General features: G+C 39.0%; 1 protein-coding gene across 1 annotated transcript in view; it reads left to right on the top strand.

The window, feature by feature from the left end:
* The window catches only part of rb1 (retinoblastoma 1), a 39,616-nt gene that overhangs the window by 4,221 nt on the left and 21,891 nt on the right, over positions 1–13,504 (top strand). The window contains exons 4-11 of the mRNA XM_046867648.1: positions 4,937–5,071; positions 6,028–6,066; positions 6,152–6,201; positions 8,059–8,169; positions 8,843–8,964; positions 10,803–10,880; positions 11,831–11,940; positions 12,039–12,116. Of these exons, the coding sequence (XP_046723604.1) occupies positions 4,937–5,071; positions 6,028–6,066; positions 6,152–6,201; positions 8,059–8,169; positions 8,843–8,964; positions 10,803–10,880; positions 11,831–11,940; positions 12,039–12,116 (723 nt within the window). The remainder of the gene's footprint in view (positions 1–4,936; positions 5,072–6,027; positions 6,067–6,151; positions 6,202–8,058; positions 8,170–8,842; positions 8,965–10,802; positions 10,881–11,830; positions 11,941–12,038; positions 12,117–13,504) is intronic.

The following is a 13,504-nucleotide window of genomic DNA, read 5'->3' as shown; positions in this document are numbered from 1 at the left end:
AAGATTCCTATAGATGACTATTTCCGCCACATAAAAAAAAGTTTGCCTAATTCTGACTTCAATTCTCGCAATTCTGATGAAGCAGATGAGCCTCGTGTATACACCAACAGCTTCAAACTTCAGGCCAACAACATGGTTACAGCACCTAATGCACCTAAAATGTTGGAGGTTTGCGAGAAAAGCAGTCGGAATTGCGAGGTGGAAAAAACTCGAATTACAAAGAAAGAAAACTATATTTTTTTGTGTCGGAAGCATATAGATTCAAGGTGAAGAAAAGTTTCCAATGTTTGGACTCATTTCATACTAAAGCATAAAGAAAACACCATACAGTGTAATTATTAAAAATAAAATACAAAAAAAAAATTCTTTTTCACAGATATTCTTGTGTGCAATTTCAGTAATAAAATCTTAATTTTTCTTAAAAAGGAAACAAATTGCGTGTTCATTTTAAGACCACCGTCTTATTTTCTCTTAAAGAAAAAGTACTTCTTATCTGATTACTTGATTAATCGATGGAGTAATCGGTAGAATACTCGATTACTAAGCTGATCGATAGCTACAGCTCTACTCCTCACCCAACATCAGTACCTGAATTTGTCAATAATTCCAATTCAAGTGAATTCAATTGTGTGTTGACAATTTTTTGAAGGACCACATATGACAAAAAAAAAAAACAAGGTCTTCCAATACTTTTGTTCATATAGTGTAGCACTTGTAAACATTTGTTCCTTCACTATCATCACTTTTCTTCTTTTTTTTCCCTCTTATTTGATGTTCTATAAATAAGGTCATGTTGAAGAAAGCACAGTCACTTCAGAAGCCATTATTTTACAGTTATATATATATATATAGAAAACTTCACCATGGCAAAAGTTAAGATTTTTTTTATTATTTATTTTTATTATAATTTTTTTAAATCTGCTGCTCTATTGTTAGAGTTGCTGTTGGAGAAAATTATTGTTGAGGGGTGTTTTCTAAAGTCCACAGCGTGTTTAGCTCTAGGTTGTTCTGACTGCACCATATCACCACCCGCTATACCTCCTGCTGATATGCAGACTCGTTGCCATCTTGGATGAGCCCAGTGAGCGTAGAATCATCAGAAAATTTCAGGAGTTTAACAGCTGGTTCACTGGATGTGCGGTCATTAGTATAAAGGGAGAATAGCAGTGGGAAGAGGACACATCTCTGAGATGTGCCAGTGCTGACTGGCCACCCAGTAACCCTGCCCAGTCTCACCTGTTGTTTCCCCCCCTGTCAGAAAGCTGATGATCCACTGACAGATGGCAGTGGTATAGTGAGCTTTAGGAGTTTGGATTGGAGTATTTCCCGAATTACTGTATTAACCCTCTCAGGCTCAAATTAAGTTTTAGTAACAGGAAAAATCTGATATTTGGGGAAAATTATCATATGGGGTAGTACAATAGAATCCTGACTTTTTTTTAGAGAGACCTTCACATGCAAGGCGTTCTGGGATGTTGCAGATTTGCAACATTGGCCCAGTGTGGTAATTAGACACTGACGACTGAATATGATATGAACAATAACTTTTTATATACAACTTTTCAAACAATGTAACAAAGTGCTTTTCAGTGGCAGAACAACAACAAAAACAATATGGGATCCAAATCCAATATCTCAAATCCTCATTGAGTAGGGCATGTTTCCAAGTCACTTTGTCATGTGGTACTCCAAGAAACAGTTTTTGTCTTTTGTAAAGCACAGAAGTACTTTGCACTTCAGGCAGGCCATTTGCGTGTAGCCATTCTTGCAAAGTCTGCATCGCCACGCTTCTCAGCATGGATGGGGAAATGATCGCATCGGTCTAATCTGACATCAACTGATGGTGCAGAGATCCTCTGAAGTGGAGGTGGAGGTGGGGCAGCTTGATGGGATGTTGGATCATCTTCCAGTGACGGTCGTCCGCTTTTCCTACTGTTCAAGTCAGCCTGTTTGCCAACCTTGATGAGGGCATCTGCAACTTGAACACGGAAGTTAAGAAGTGGCATATACTTCTTCTCCTGCTTCTGGGTGAGATGACGGCGATAGAGGAGCCAACCATTGACAATGTGGGGTCTGTCCACTTCCACATATTCCTTCTTCTCTTTCGACCACCTTCTGCATCTCTCAACAGGTTCAGGGCCAATGAAGGATGATGCCAGCAACACTGCCTTGTTATCATACCACTTCACGATGGACATCCCACTTGTCTTTTCGTATTTCACTTCATACGCACCACGCCCGGCCTTTGAGAGTTCCTTGTCACTCTTGAGGGTACATCCACGGAGACGGTTACGATTGATGGTAGCAACTGTTAGAATTCCCATTTTCTTCAGTTCCACAATGAGTTCAGGGGAAGTGCCGTCTGCCAGTACATGCGGTATGATGGCATACGTACTATGGTCATCAAGATGTGTAAACCAATGAATTGCTCTATTTCAGAAGGGGTTGTTTTCAGTTCTGGGCCATTCTTCATAACTGCATACAAGTTAGATTGGTTAGAAATATGTTCAAACACAGATTTGTCCATGAACTGATCAAAATACCACTTTGGACTTGGTATTTCGTCTGGGGGAGGTGAGAATGCAGGTCCTCGGAATGAAGAGTCTATGTCAGCTGCTGGGGGTTTCCTCTGCCTCCAAGAAAACTCTTTGTTGACTGGAGCTGGGCCTGGCTGAGGTTCATTGTCATCTGGGACCTCAGTGTCACTGTCTGCATGTATGTTATGAATTTCAACATCAAGGTGGTTGAGATTAGCTTTTGGTATTGCTGCCAGTGGCTTATCATCATCAAAGCTGGAGTCAGACTCGTATGCTTCAGGAGATTCCTCAAAATCTGGATCAGCAATTTTATCGTCTGGAATCGATTCTGTGTCAGATAAAGCACCATCAGGAAGGCAAATGTACTCAATGACTTCCTGGCTGAGTAAAACTTTCGTCTGCCTGCCATAACACACTGCAAATCCTGCATAGAGAGTATTCTGTAAGGTAGTTTGCCAAAAAATGCTTTGACACAATGATCTGTACTAATAAAAGTGCCATGGAATTTAGGCTACATCAGTTTTCCTCACTGCACAGTCAAATGAACATGGTATTGTGCCATTGCTTTTGATCAAATCTGCCTCTGATTGTTTGTAACTTCACTCCAAATTATTAAATTTTCCATATGATATACCCTCAGTGACACCTCAAAGTAATACGTAAACACTGGTGATAGGAAAATAACCCTAGTATAAACTGTTGCTCAAAATATAGGCAAACTAGTAGATAAAGCATGTGATATCCAGTGGTACCTATCTGGCCACACGTTGCAAATCTGCTACGTTGAAATAGAGCTGCACCAGGGGAAAAATCCAGAAGAGATAAAATCTACTAATTGGCATTTACTGTGTCTATATACACTTATGATTCTTCTGATGCAGTTTTAGTTTCAAATTAATGGAGGTTGATAGTGATACTTACACGAAATTGATGCCAAGAAAATCAGTTTCAGGGAACCCATGGAAACAGACATGTTGGAAGGGAGACTACACTGCCACCTGGTCAGCAAGTGGGAAACTGTTTGTTGCTAATGGACAACCAAGTCCTGCAGTGGTACTTCTGAGTAAAAAAACCTCATAAAATATGTATCTGGAGTAATAAGGTAGTTAGTTTTTAACTGTTGCAAATCAGCAACGCCTGCCTTGAGAGGGTTAAAAGCCGAACAGAAGTCAACAAACAGAATCCGGCCATATGTCCCTGAGCAGTCAAGGTTTTGCAGAATGTAGTGCTGCCCCATGTTGACTGCATTATCCACTGATCTGTTTGCTCGGTAGGAAACTGTAGAGGGGATCCAGCAGCTGTTCTGTTACATTCCTTAGGTGGCCATACCAGCTGCTCAAAGGTCTTCAAGACGACAGATTTCAGAGCAACCGGCCTATAGTCATTCAGTCCTGTGGTAGAGGATTTCTTAGGGACCAGGGTGGTGCTGGAGAGTTTAAAACAGGAGGGGGCTTTACACAGCTCCAGTGATCTGTTAAAGATATTAGCCAGGTGGTCAACAATTTGAGACAGAGGGGAAGACACCGTCTGGACCAGGTGCTTTTTTTTTGCTTTCTGTCTCTAGAAGAGCCGATTCACATCATCTTTACAAATCTTGAGCGCAACTTGAGTGCATGGAGCAGTTGTTAGAGGGGTTCCCAGGGGTGTGATGGGGCAGACATTGGGCTGGGTTGGATGAGGGGTGTGAAGATCTTGTTCTCAAACCTGCAGTAGAATGTGTTGTGGTCGTATGCCAGGTCTTTGTTTGCTTCAGCAGGGAGGGGTGGTCTCCTGTAGTTTGTGATATCTTGCAGGCCTTTCCACACTGATGCCAGATCATTAGCTGAAAACTTGCCTTTCAGCTTTTTAGAGGAACTTCTTTTGGGTATTCTGATCTCTTTGTCAGTACGTTCCTGGCCTGCTTATACAGGGCTTTGTCTCCACCTTTTGTGTAGACATCCTCCTTGGCATGTCGAAGTCGTTTAAGTTTGGCTGTGAACCATCGATGGGAGCGCAGTTGTAAATCCCTGATGTCGTAGCTTCAGCGCATCTGCACGCTTCCCCCACCGTCGTCTCCTCCATGTTCCAAAGAGCGCAGCTGCTCCTCTAACTAAGATCTCCCAAAAAACTTTCCGGGTTTGTAAAAACTGGTGAAAGTGTTTTTTTACCACTAGAGAAAGTCGTGCCGAGGCTGCCACCCACGGCGCCATCTTTAAATGCCAAAAGCTCCTACCGTCTAACACCCTTTAATCTCCACCCATTTAGTTTCTATGAGGGAACTGTTCTGAAGTGCTGTTCTGATTAGTCTTTAGGTCACTGAAAGTAGCAAATACATATTAGGGCTAGAGGTCATGCATAATGTGGAGTTTCATGCTTGGATTTCTGCCTTCATTAACCTTATTCCTGCTGTTCTTTTGCAGTATAAAGCAGTTTCTCACCCTGGTGCGAAAGCTGGATGAAAGCCTGGACACAATAAGCCCTAAAGTGAACTCTGCCGTAACGAGGCTCGAGAAGAAATACGAGGTGTCGCTGGCTCTCTATCAGAGATTTGTGAAGTAAGACATTTTTTATATATTTTTTTTTCCAAACTTTTTTTTCCTCATGCTTTTGGTAGAAAATAATCATTAATTGTGATCAGGAGCTTCTGGATTGTGTAGATTTTAAGTGGCATTTAGACGATCTATTGTTATGAAAGTATGGTTCTTATTGTTTGTATATATCCACCACCTGTAGTCGAAACATGAGGTATCTTTTATGATGCTGATGGAAATGTATGCATACAGCATACAAAGGATTATTTTTCAAGAAGTCTGCATCTTACTTACTTAATTCACATTCCAGTCTGGCCTTTTAGAGAGGAAAGCAGGGCGTAGAATCGACACCGAACATGCAGATTCTGGTTTTAGTAATTCTTAGTCTAAGTCTAGAGTTACTTACATAAGCATGATTGCACCAGAAACCTGTTTTTTCCCTTCTTTCCCTTTTATTGGCCTGAAATCTAATTGATTATCAGAATTTCTTTCTTTCTTTTTTTTTTTTTTTTTTACCCTTCTTCAGCACCTGCATGATGTAATTTTTAACAGAGAACGTTTAAGTGTCAGCGTGCATCAATACACGCGTGAGAATATTTTAGTGATCTGTTAGACATAGGACATAAAACTTAAATTTAAACGTGATTAGAATTGCATTAAAAATGACATGTTGGGTTCAAAGTGTATATTACAGGTCATTATAATAATAGTTCTAGCATAAAGGGAATGGAAGTATGAACAGAAACAGAACCCTATAAAGAGAGAAGAAATTATTTATATTGTCTCATCATATTTCCTTCTTTTTCTCTTTCTGAAGGATTTTATAGATTTGTATTTTGTTTTATACTCACATGAAAAGCAGTATGGTTTAACTGTATATACTAATTATTGGCAAGCTACAGTTTGGAGTTTTATGTTGTATGAAGCCAGCTGATGAGTTGGAGCAATATAAACATCTTTACTCTGTGATTCTTTTCCAGAACATGTGCAAAAATCTATAGTGTGCCTGATGAAGGGAAGTAAGTAACATCTCGAATCCATTTGCATGATTAAAAGTTTGTACGCCACTGGACCTGTCAGTAATTGTTTTCTCTTTTTACTCAGGAGGCAGGAGCTTTTGCACTGTAGCTGGATCTTATTCCTTTTGGCTAAAGGTAGGGTTAAAATCATATTTATCATATATCTAGATCTCTATCTTTCACACATACAGTATCTCACAAAAGTGAGGACACCCCTCACATTTCAGATCTTTTTAAGAGACAATACTATAGAAATTAAACTAGTAGTCAGTGTGCAGCTTTACAGTACAGATTTACTGTCCTCTGAAAATAACTCAACACACAGCCATATTGTCAAAATAGCTGGCAACAAATGTAAAGTGATAACAGCTGTACGTCATATAACCAGGCAAAGCCACATGTTCTATTTATGTTCATGTTTTTGTCCGCTTGTCAGGACCATACTAATTTGTGTATCTTGTATTAGAGCAGTTAAAATGTGGTGCTTTGAGTACAATTCTCTCATACTGACCACCAGATGTTTAACATGGCACCTAATGGCAAAGAACTCTGAGGATTTGAGAATTAGAAATGTTGCTTTCCACAAGAGGCTATAAGATGATCGGTAACACCATGAAACTAAGTTACAGTACAGAGGGTCATACAGAGGTTTTCCAAGACAGGTTTCACTCGGAACAGGCCTCACAAGTGTCCATCAAAGAAGTTCAGTCCTCATGCTCTGCGTCATGTGCAGAAGCCGCTTCAAAAAACAGACACAAATGCTGTAGCAATGCTTTAGAGTTTGCAGAAGCAGAAGATCCACTCGTCAGTGCTCAGACCACACGCCACACACTGCAACAATGCAGTCTGCGTGGCCGTCGTCCCAGAAGGAAGCCTCTTCTGAATCTGGCTCACAAGAAACCTCGCAAACAGTTTGCTGAAGACAACTTGTCCAAGAGCATGAATTACTGGAACGATGTCCTGTGGTCTGAGGAGACTAAGATAAACTTGTTTGGCTCAGATGGTGTCAAGTATGTGTGGCAATGCCCTGGTGAGAAGCACCAAGAAAATTGTGTCTTGCTTACAGTCAAGCATGGTGATGATAGCATCATGGTCTTGGGCTGCATGAGTGCTGCTGGTACTTTGGAGCTGCGATTCATTGAGGGGAAACATTGATTCCAAACGTCAGTTTTCCAACATAATAATGACCCCAAACACACCACCAAGATGACAAGATGCTTTGCTGAAGAAGGTGAAGGCGAAGGTGATTAAGTGGCCAAGTATGTATCAAGACCTGAACCCTGTTGAGCAGATGTGGGGATCCTCAAGTGAAAAGTAGAGAAACGCCATGTGTCTAACATCCAGCAGTTCCGTGACTTCATTAGGGAGGATTGGAAGAGGATCCCAGCAACAACCTGTGCAGCTCTGGTGAATTCCATGCCCAGGAGGATTGAGGCAGTGCTACATAACAATTGTGCTCACAGAAAATATTTACATTTTGGACACAGTTTTGACATGTTCACGTAGGGTGTACACACTTCCATGTTGCCAGCTATTTTGACAATGGCTGTATTTTGAGTTATTTTCAGAGGAAGAAATACTCTAAAGTATATCCATCTCATGTCTATTGTATTGTCCCTTGAGAAGATCTACTAAAATGGTTACTGTAATGTGAGGGGTGTACTTACTTTTGTGAGATACTGTGTATGTGTATTAGAGACTAACACTGTCTTCATACTCTTCACATTTATCAGTAGAACATGACTACTGTATATACTGTATCATATATTTGCAAATGTATATCATGTTATTCGAACATTTTATCTTTTTGACTACACTTTTTTACTAGAATATTATTTTTAAGTATTACTACTAGCAGCATCAGTAGTAATAGTAGTATGATCCACATTATTCATATTTGCCTTTCATACATATTTTTTGTACATTATGGCTATTTTTTCAAGAATAACCAGCAGTCTTACAGTGCATATCTTCACATTTGTAATTGAACAGGAAGTGTTCTGCAGATGGAAGATGATCTGGTGATAGCCTTCCAGTTACTTCTGTGTGCTCTGGAGTTTTACATCAAGCACTGCTCGTCCTCCCTACTCCAACCTCTCTACAGTAAGCAAAATATACTTGAATCTGTGTTACAGAAAATCATCTTTTTCTTTCCGCTGCTCCCCCTTGAGGGTCGCCACAGAGGATCATCAGTTTCCACACCACCCTGTCCTCTACATCTGTCTCTTTCTAACTACCTGCATGCCTTCCCTCACCACATCCATAAACCTCCTCCTTGGTCTTTCTCTTTTCCTCCTTCCTGATGGCTCCATCCTCAGCATTCTTCTACCGATATACGCCATGTCCCTCCTCTGCACATGTCCAAACCATCTCAATCTCACCTCCCTTACCTTGTCTCTGAAACATCCTACATGCTCTGTCTCTCTAATAAACTAGTTTCTAATTCTGTCCATCGTCGTCACTCCCAAAGAAAATCTCAACATCTTCAGCTCTGCTACCTCCAGCTCCACCTCCTGTCTTTTACTCAATGCCACTGTATCTAAACCATACAACATCGCAGGTCTCACCACAGTCCTATAAACTTTCACTTTCATTCTTGCAGATACTCTTCTATCACAAATCACTCCTGTCACTCTTCTCCACCCTGTCCACCCTGCCCGCATTTTTTTCTTCACTTCTCTAACAAACTCTCCATTACTTTGCACTGTTGACCCGAGGTTTTTATAAAATTTCAGTATTTGACCCGAATCACCTGCTCTTCTCTCGTCCCGATCAGAGTCGACACGAAGTCCTCCGACCCGGACCTCCAGGCGGAACAAAGCCAAACCCCGTCCTAATGAGATGGACGTGCAGTTGCTGGAGACGCTGTGTAAGGAGAGCGACTGCAGCGTAGATGAGGTTAGAAAATTTTGCACACATCTGCCGACCTTGTTTATCTGTTTACCTGCGCAGACCGCTAGTATAATCAGAGCCTTATCAGAGAGTGTGGAGAGGTTTTTTCTGGTTTTCCCGGATATTACACTTTCTCAGATTATTTGTATGTTTCCTGTTTGTGATGAGAAGTTGCAGATAATGGACACGATTTATAGATAAACCCAGAAATAGGACATTGCTACTTTAAACAGGGTGTTAACAGACTAAGGGAAAAAGATGAGCATTTCCTTGAGCATAACTTGTTTGCTCCCTCAACAAAGTGTCATCAATTTGCCAGTGCCTTGGGTTTGAGTGGTGGTATACAGATATCTGCCTAACATTTTTCATTTCTCTCTCTCTCTCTCTCTCTCTCTCTCTCTCTCTCTCTCTCTCTCACATTCATATATATATATTTATTTATTATTATTATTATTATTATTATAGCTATTGTTAATTAAAGCATTTGTATAACTTAAAAGATCTAATACTAAACATCCATTTGTAGTCCTTCACAATAATGAGTGTGGAAAGGTAAAAAAAAAAACTGCTAACGAATACTTGCGTTCATTCTGCATTTGCACATGGCAAATTTCATCATCACTGCTACTTTTTCTGGTTTGTTATACAAGGTGTGTTGCATGGCAGTGAAGCTTGTAATGTCTGAACATATATATATATATATATATATATATATATATATATATATATATATATATATATATATATAATATGGATGCACTGAATATTCGGCCACCAAAAATTTTCTTCGGTGAAAGACTTTGATCACCGAAACAACGCGACCGAACAGTTTGTTGTGATGACGCAAACAGAAACCGCGCCTGCAATTTCAAGAGGGGGTGAGTCTGCAAAGACTTTCTCCACGGCGGGTTTAATTTATCACCTGAAATCCAAACATCCCGATCGCTATGCTAAATATGAGAGGAACACGGCACAGAAAAGCAAAACCCCTCCGAGCACGCGCACTCCATCTGTGGCGGACGTTTTTGAAAAGGCAAGGAAGTTTCCCAGTGATGGAGTCAAGGCGCTTTCCTGACCTGGCAAAGTTGGCACGCAAGTACTTGTCTGCTCTGTGCACAAGCACTGACAGCAAGAGACAGTTCAGTGCAGCAGCCCATGTTCTCGATGAGAAGAGGAACAGACTTCACTGTGATAAAGCAGAGAATCTACTCTTCATCAAGAAAAACCTGCCACTTTACCTCAAAAAGTAGAATGGGTTTGTCTAGTATTTAAATATTTATTATCCACTTTGCACATCTGCAATTCTTGGTGCATTTGTTGTTGAAGTTCTACAGTTAACATATGGGTTATGTCTTTGTTTTGATACACTATTATGTTGTAGGCCTACAGTAAAAATATTGTTGTATCTTGAAGCAGTTGCACTTGTTCTGAATGCACTTTGTTTTTATGAAAGAACATATTTAATTTTACAACCTTTCAGCATGCCAGAGGGCCTGTACATTATTATTTAATGTACACATGAGTGCATTTAAGTTAAACATTTGTTTTAATTTTAATGTATTTTATCCTGTGCATTGTTGCAATGTGCTATAAATAAATATTTTCATAATTTGTAATTGATTTATTCTTTGAAACCATAAATGCAATGGTAACAATAATTGGCATAATTTCTTTCGGTTTTCGGTTTTCGGCCTTGCTTTCCTCTTTTTCGGTTTTCAGTTTCAGCCAAGAATTTTCATTTCAGTGCATCCCCATTAAAATATATTATAATTTATTAAAATATAATAAAAAAAAACTGGAATAATGCCAAAAGCAATTCATCACTCTGCCTCTTGTATTTACAGGTGAAAAACATCTACCAAAGTAGTTTCTGTGCCTTCCTGGACTCCATGGGCTTGTCAGGATCACAGGAACTTCCAGCTGTAAGTTTTAACCTGCTTCAGATATCATTTGATTTCCGAAATAGTGGTTTGTGTAATTACTTTTGTTTGATATTTCTTTCTGCACTTTCTTCTATCAAGCACTGGAGGCGCCAGTGAGAAAAAAAAGTTATTGAGCGAATATGAGAATATTGAAATTGTGTTTAACTGACACTGTTACAGCATAGTAATATGATTTAAAACAATGGGTCTTATGTTTTGGGAAGTGTACTAATGTCATGTGACTTGGTATTTTATCGGTGAGTGCGTACAGTCAGGTCAAGTCATCTCCATATCTACAGCGAAGGCAAAACATTCTCATCACCTTCATCTTCACATCATCCTCATTTATCTCATTTAACCCCACCTCACAACAGGCCACATCATTGATTGCTTTTTTTTTTTTTTTTTTTACAACAAATTGTATGTTGTATAAAAATGCCATTTATGCTATATCATGTATCCAGAATTTCAGTTTCTGTCAAAGTTTTGATGCGTTACTTGAGAATATTTTTGTCTGTCTTTCCAATTCAGTCGCTTTCATGGAAAACTTCCTCAACTTTTATAAAGTCTAAAACGTGCTAAGGATTCGTTTTTCTCTTGCGATTTTATAGAGTAAACATGCTTTTGTACAGCATCCAGCCTGCCTTCTGCTTCTGTGTCCCTCTATAATGAATACATTTAAAGGCCTACGATGTGCAGCAAACAGAAGTAAATATTAGCTTGAAGCTGAGCTTCTGGCTGGTTACTTCTGATGATTGAAACTTTAAGGTCAACAAATCTCTTATTGTTTATTTGGTTACATCACCTGATTAAATAGACTTTGCGCTTTTACAAGGTTTGGGAATATTGTTTGGAGGTCCAGCAAAATCTAATTTAACATAAAAGCCTTCTTTTGCTTTTCAAGTATATTGGCACAGTGTTTAAAAACAACGCTTGTTTTCTCTTTATAGGTGGAAACTCTATCCAAAAGTTATGAAGCGCTCTACCATAAAAGCAAGGACTTTGACGCACGACTGTTCTTAACTGATGACGAGACTCTCAGCCCTGTCAAAGCAGAATTGTATGTACTGCACAGTAATAATTTTTGCTGCCGAATTTGAAATTTGTTCACTTGTACGTTTGCGGTTAACTGTGTATGGCACTTTTTTCCTCTTGTAGTACAAAAGTAGAAATGACTCCCAGAAAGAATCCGTCTGGAGAGGAGAATGTCTCTATTCCACCACAGACCCCAATCAGGTAGGATGCACACTAACCCAGATATGTAAGTAATGCTGTCATGCAGACCGCATCCAGATATGGGTTTCATAATGAGTAATTGTGTAATAAATATTGTAAATATAATACATTATATAATAATAATAATAACAATAATAATAATAATATAGGAATAATAGTTAATGATGAAGCATTTCATCTAACAGTCATTAACTTTTTCCTAGATATGAAGATTTTGTTTGTTTTCCTGGAATTGATGAGTGACTAATTTAAAATAAGAACTTATTTTTTCCCCTAAATGTATTTTATATAGTTTGGAGAAACTTAGACTTTAGAGCAACACAAAAGTAGGGCTGTGTATTGGCAAGAATCCGGCGAAACGATATGCAGCACGATGCAGGGGTTGCGATATGATATGGTATCGGGCTATTTCTTATTGTTAAGAATCGGATTTAATTTGAGGAAATCTGTCATTAAGAACACACCACCATATGCAAACCTCAGCAAATTGATTTAACCAGTGCACAAAGGGATCTGCATTTGCATCCAAAATGACACTGCTAACCCTAACCCCTTAAAACTACCCATACCATGAAACCAGTGCCAGTCTTCCTCTTGTGCCATCAGGTGTATTGCAATACACCAAAACAATTGGTATCATTGTACTGAACAATTATTATTATTTTTATTTTTTTATTTTTTATTTTTTATTAACATATACACATAGTCGTTAAAGGAAACTAATATGAAATGGGATTAATGATGAGTGTGCTCTATTATTAGAGTTACAGTTAAAATTAGGCTACTAGTAGTAGATGCATGATCTGAGCGCCAACTAGTGGTTTACATCTAAACGCTACAATCCTAGGGAGGCAAGAAAATAGAGTAAGAGACTATTATTTCTTCTATAAAGGTCGAGAATACAGTCCGGCAAGGAAAGATGGGCATGTCCTTCACACTCAGGCATATATATGGCAGTGTTCTTTAAATCACAAATCAAGCTTCATCTGGTTATACGTGTGGTAGCGTGTGCAATCGGCCACAATGTGCATCCATGAACAGCACATGTCCTTCCTGATCTTTTAAATTCTTTTTGAACGCATTCCCACCTGAGAAACAAACCACAAATAAACAAAACATATTGCCGTCAGCGATATTGCGTTTTTGAGGAGCGATGCAGTATCGTCATGGAAAACATCACGATGCTCACATGTACCAAAAGCTCTAATATTTGCTTAGCTTGATCATTTTATATATGATTTCTGTTGAGAGTTTCTATTGTAATTGTTATTAATAATAAAAACTTAACACTGAATTACTTTCTATTGTTTTTAATAATAATAATTGACTTTTTTAAGTCAATTAGCCACTTGAGCTGTGCGCTACAGTGATCTTTTTCTTTTTTTTCT

This window comes from Silurus meridionalis, chromosome 15, assembly GCF_014805685.1.
Source record: "Silurus meridionalis isolate SWU-2019-XX chromosome 15, ASM1480568v1, whole genome shotgun sequence".
In the NCBI taxonomy this organism is placed as follows: Eukaryota; Metazoa; Chordata; class Actinopteri; order Siluriformes; family Siluridae; genus Silurus; species Silurus meridionalis.
The sequence above is the reverse complement of the archived record's forward strand: the minus strand, read 5'-3'. Positions and strand labels throughout refer to the sequence as shown.